At 37.9% G+C, this 5,055-nt stretch overlaps 1 protein-coding gene across 1 annotated transcript; it reads right to left on the bottom strand.

Moving 5' to 3' along the window:
- Positions 1-285: 285 nt before the first annotated feature.
- Positions 286-2,111, bottom strand: LOC128982473 (uncharacterized). Its single transcript, XM_054401434.1, has 2 exons — positions 1,773-2,111; positions 286-425 (listed from the first exon to the last, which is right to left on the bottom strand). The coding sequence occupies exons 1-2, from the start codon at positions 2,053-2,055 to the stop codon at positions 304-306; spliced, it is 405 nt and encodes a 134-aa protein (XP_054257409.1). The 5' UTR covers positions 2,056-2,111; the 3' UTR covers positions 286-303.
- Positions 2,112-5,055: the final 2,944 nt, after the last annotated feature.

Genomic DNA, 5,055 nt, shown 5'->3' with positions numbered 1-5,055 from the left:
GAGAATGAGAATGAGAATGAGAATTTTATTTGGTCTTTTAAACATGCAGTTACATGCAATCAGACAAGTCATATAATAATCATCTGGCAACAATCAGTTAGGCTAACAGTCCCAGTTAGTAAACTGGGTTGACTTAGCTTAAATCACACCATGCACAAAAACAGGCAAATATAATAAATAAATAAATAGTTAAATAATGGCAACTACAATAGTGAATAAATAGTGCACAAACTACTCATATCTACTTTCAAAAAAAACACACCATGCACAAACTACTTCAAACTTCAGGCACAGCAAAAGCAATCAAAAGCATCTACTTACAACAGCTGTAGGAATTTCAAAAAATTCTTTTAAAGCATACAAAGGATGCGCCAATAGCATCTCTTGTAGTTTCCGCTTAAACTGGCGGATCTCCAGGTTTCGTGCTGAATAAGGCAATGCATTAAATAGATTTATTGCTAAAATATCACAGTTGAGTTGAGTTTTTCTAAGTCTAACATAAGGTATATCTATTAGATGTTTATTTCTTGTGTCATGCTCATGCACCTCGGCTCTAGTTACTACATTCCCAATACTATTTTCCTTAAACTTAACTAAAATATCAAAAATATACAAGCTGTAAACAGTCATCAGTTTCTCAGATACAAATAAGGGTTTGCAATGTGCGTCATAAGAAGCATCAGCCATTAACCTAATTGCCTTCTTTTGAACAGTTAAGATACCTTTAACATCAGTTGCACTGCCCCATAGGCTTAGGCCGTATAAAATTATACTTTGAAAAAATGCAACATAGGCTACTTTTAAGTATTGTTTGGGAACATTTACCTTCAAATTTCTTAATAAATGTACAACTCTTGATAATTTGCTGCATGTCACTGCAACTTGATCATCCCATAACAACTTATTATCTAGGGTTAAGCCAAGTAATTTAACATTATTGGAATCATTGATAGGCCTATCGCCTATCCGCCTTAGAGAAAAAATCAGACTTTGAGTTTTGGCATCATTTAAAAAGAGATAGTTTGCACGGAACCAGATAGCTGATTGTTCCAAGGAACGTGACATATCCCCTGTTAGCATGGCTTCATCTTTACCTGTACACACAAGAGTAGTGTCATCTGCGTAGCTAATGACAGTTGCGTCAGTGTTATGACTTAGATCATTGACCATGATTAAAAAGAGCAGAGGCCCCAGGATTGAGCCCTGCGGTACACCATGAGACAATGTTTTGGCACGAGAACTCTGCCCTCTAGCAAACACAACCTGCTCCCGGCCACACAGATAAGACTCAATCAAACTGAGTGTTCTAGGCCCAACCTTATAAAATTCAAGTTTTTTGATTAACAGTTCATGATCGACTGTATCAAAAGCCTTGCTGAGATCACACAAGGTGACCCCAGCAAGACTACCCTCTTCAAAACTTTCAAGAACAATCTTAACCAAATTGTCGACCGCAGCAATGGTCGACCGCCCTGCACGAAAACCGTATTGAGTGTCCGAGAGCAGGTGGTTTGATTCGAAATAATGGTAAAGTTGCTTTTGAATAACATATTCAAACACCTTAGAAAAGATGGGCAGAATCGACACAGGCCTAAAGTTTTCTGGTAGGTCCCAACTGCCTTTTTTGTGGATGGGAATGGTTTTAGACTTTTTTAAAATCTTTGGGAAAATCCCTTCAACTATACATTGATTTACACAAAAGGTCAAAGGGTCAACTATATGGTTAATAATCAATTTTAAGAAATCATTAGAAATGCCATAAATGTCCTTACATCTCGATGTCTTCATATCCTTCACAGCATCCAGCACCTGGTCACAAGAAGCCAGTTCAACCTCGAATCTGCAGGTAGGGGAGGGGCACCTCTCCAGCAACTCCAATGCAGATACTCCAGGATCTTCCATCTCTTCTCTAAGGGACTGCACCGTTTCCACAAAGTACTCATTCAACTGGTCCGGAGTTACTTCAGGCACTCTAGATAGGCTGGGGGTGGTAACCTTCTTTATGATCTTCCAAGCAGCGGAACATTTATTTGCTGAGCCTTCAATAAACTTCATATTTGCCACCAGTTTGGCTGATTTTAGTTCACTCTTGTACTCCTTTTTACATTGATTATACAAGTTCTTTATGTCAGTACTCCCCGAGCTTTTCATCATGTCGTAAAGAAATAGAACCCAACTTTTTTTGGCAAGTACTGATTGGTTGATCCAATTGGAAGTAGGCCTACGGCTCTTAGACATAGGCTTAGCAGCTTTGATTTTAATTTCTTTAACCGGAAAGCACTGGTTAAAAATATTTATGAAGGTCTCCATAAATAGATCAAAATTTGCTTCACCACCATCGATTACTAATAACTTACACCACTCGACCCCATCTAAAATAGATATGAAGTAGTCTATCTTAGCCTGATTAACAGGCCTAATCTCCCTTGACGTAGAAGGTTGATGGCGATTCTGCTTCTTCTCCGGCAGTGGTACTTCCAAGAACACTGCGTCATGGTCACTTAGGGCATACGAACATACACCCACCTTCACAAGCCTATTATCAATGTCAGAGGCCACATTGTCCAGACAAGCTTTACCACGGGTAGGCCTGTCAATTAGGCAGTACAGATTCATTGATTTTAAAAGATTGACAAACATCACAGTTTTGCGTTCACACTTCGCAGCCAGGTCTATGTTAAAATCTCCTCCAATCACTAGGCAGTTTTTCGTTCTATAATTGGACAGAGATCCAACTAGTTGCTCCAGGGCATCAAAGAACATGTTTACGTCACCATTTGGTGATCTATATGCTACAATCAAGACGATACTTAAATTAAGGAGAGCGATGCATGCAAACTCATGATGTAATTCCATGCAGTATCTCTCGACATTGATTACTTTACAACATTGGACAAGACTACAAGCAACAAATATGGCCACACCACCATGCTTACGTTCCAAGCGACAAAAAGCTGAGATGAGATTAAATCCGGGAATGTCTTTAGTAGATAGTTCGTCTCTATTAAGCCAATGCTCGGTGAAACATAGAACATTGTACTTATCAGACTCCAATATTACCTCTAGCTCCAACATCTTGTTGTTAAGTGATTGGACATTAAGGAATAAAAATCTATTAACCTGCATAGGCCTATTTACAGTACTGGAATTCAGATCATGGTAACTACTGGAGTCCAGTGATTGCGAGCACAGGTCATCCAAATTCTGATTAGGCCTATTGGTACCTACTTCTGTGTGTGAGGGGTTAAGCTTCTCCCTAAAAAAGTCCTACTTTCTACAAAATCATCACGCCATGGAGGAACAACAAACCGGAAAGATCAAATGTCGCACAACACCTGTTACAAAATGGGCACTCACTAGGAAAAATGGAGGATAGTCTAGATATTTTAAAGAATTGTAAGAAAGGATATGTAATGAATGCTTGGGAAGAATTGTATATTTATAAGGAAAAATGTAAAGATAGAAATAGGTTGATTAATAAACAAATACATTTTGATTCCAGTTGCACTTATAAAAATGTATTGGCCGGTGCTTCCGGTAGCCAATAGGGTATAAGTAGGGACGCCATTCAAGATTCTTGTCATTCGCCTATTGGGTCTGATGATGATTGGAGTGTCCAATCGAAATCGATCACTACTTACCACCTTTTTTGTATATTTACCGTCTTGTGAGTAACAGTATAAGCGTAAATATATGTTTTAAGTGTTTTAAGACGTTTCTTTTATTTACTTTAAGTAAATTTAATAACACGTACAATGCTGATCAAGAAGTTATTTAGTGAAGCTAGTCAAGCAAAATTAGCAGCAAAATATAGGGATACAAGAATCAAGATTTCCATGAAGATTGCAGATATTTACTTCAAACAAAGAATGCATCAAGAAGAGAATTACACCACAATACGCTAAAATCAAAGTCAACTGTAACACTACTGCCGCTAAAAGAACCAAGGAACAAGGAGAGGTATTATTCATCCAAAATATGATCAAACAACTTTACTGTGAAAAAGAAGAACTGAACCAGATTGCCTACGACATCCACCTACAATTTTTGAGATCATACGGACTAATAGCATGGAATTTACTACACGAAGTCGTCAGTGAAGAGGTTGAAGATGCCATGGACAGGAAATATTTACGGATAAACTACAAATTAGACAAACTCGTAGAGAAGAATACACCTAATAAAGACTTGGATAGGACCAGTACAGAAAACAAATTCCAGAAGAGAGTCATCAACCTTACAGACATTCAATTCAGTGAAGAAGAAACGAAAATACTGAACTACGGAATGAAGTACAATTTCCCAATGAAGAAGAAGGGCGAAAACGAACTACTAGCTACTGAAGTTGAAGCAAATGTAAAATCACTCAGAGACGTAGACCATTATGCCGTTCGGAAGGAAGTAACAGCCAACGATTTCACCAGCCAAGGACACATAGATCCCAGCAGAAATTAAGAACTGAAGACGTGCAGCAAAATAAAGAAGAAACTGGAAGAGAATAGCTCAATCGTTGTGAAAGCAGACAAAAGCAACGCCATTGTAGTGCTCGGAAAAGAAGAATATATAAAGAAGACGGAAGATTTCATCAAAGAAAATAACTTCAAAGAGCTAAAAAGGATCCAACGCAGAAGTACCAAAGAGAGCTGTCCGACGTCGTGAAGAGATGCACCAGAGTGATTCCCGAAGAATGTCGACAGAAGATGAACATCCTAAATTCTAAAGCGCCCGTGATGAAAGGGATCCCAAAAATACACAAGAAGAATGTACCCATCAGACCATTAGTTAACTTTAAATGTGCTCCTACCTACAATGTTTCAAAATTGTTAGCAAGTAAGCTCAGCAATGATTTAGAATTAGAACATGTATACAATGTAAAGAATATGTATGAATTTGTTGAACGTGTCAAGAACATAGATATAGATTCGAATAGTAGGCTAGTCTCATTTGATATCGCAAATCTGTACACAAACATTCCTGTATCCGAAACTGTAGATCTTGTTAAATGTAGGCTTTTACAGAATAGTTTAGACGATGAATATGTCAATCAGATTGTAA

The sequence above is a fragment of the Macrosteles quadrilineatus genome, unplaced genomic scaffold (genome assembly GCF_028750875.1).
Source record: "Macrosteles quadrilineatus isolate MER2022 unplaced genomic scaffold, UCM_ALF_1.0 Scaffold_370__1_contigs__length_84280, whole genome shotgun sequence".
Lineage (NCBI taxonomy): Eukaryota > Metazoa > Arthropoda > Insecta > Hemiptera > Cicadellidae > Macrosteles > Macrosteles quadrilineatus.
Note: the sequence above shows the minus strand (reverse complement) of the source record. Positions and strands in the feature narration are given on the sequence as shown.

Excerpts from the sequence above, each read along its gene's own strand:
- LOC128982473 (XM_054401434.1), bottom strand. The coding sequence starts at position 2,055 with ATGAAGTTTATTGAAGGCTCAGCAAATAAATGTTCCGCTGCTTGGAAG. Across the intron at positions 426-1,772 it reads GGATATGAAGACATCGAGAT|CACGAAACCTGGAGATCCGC; the intron begins GTAAGGACATTT and ends TGCCTTATTCAG.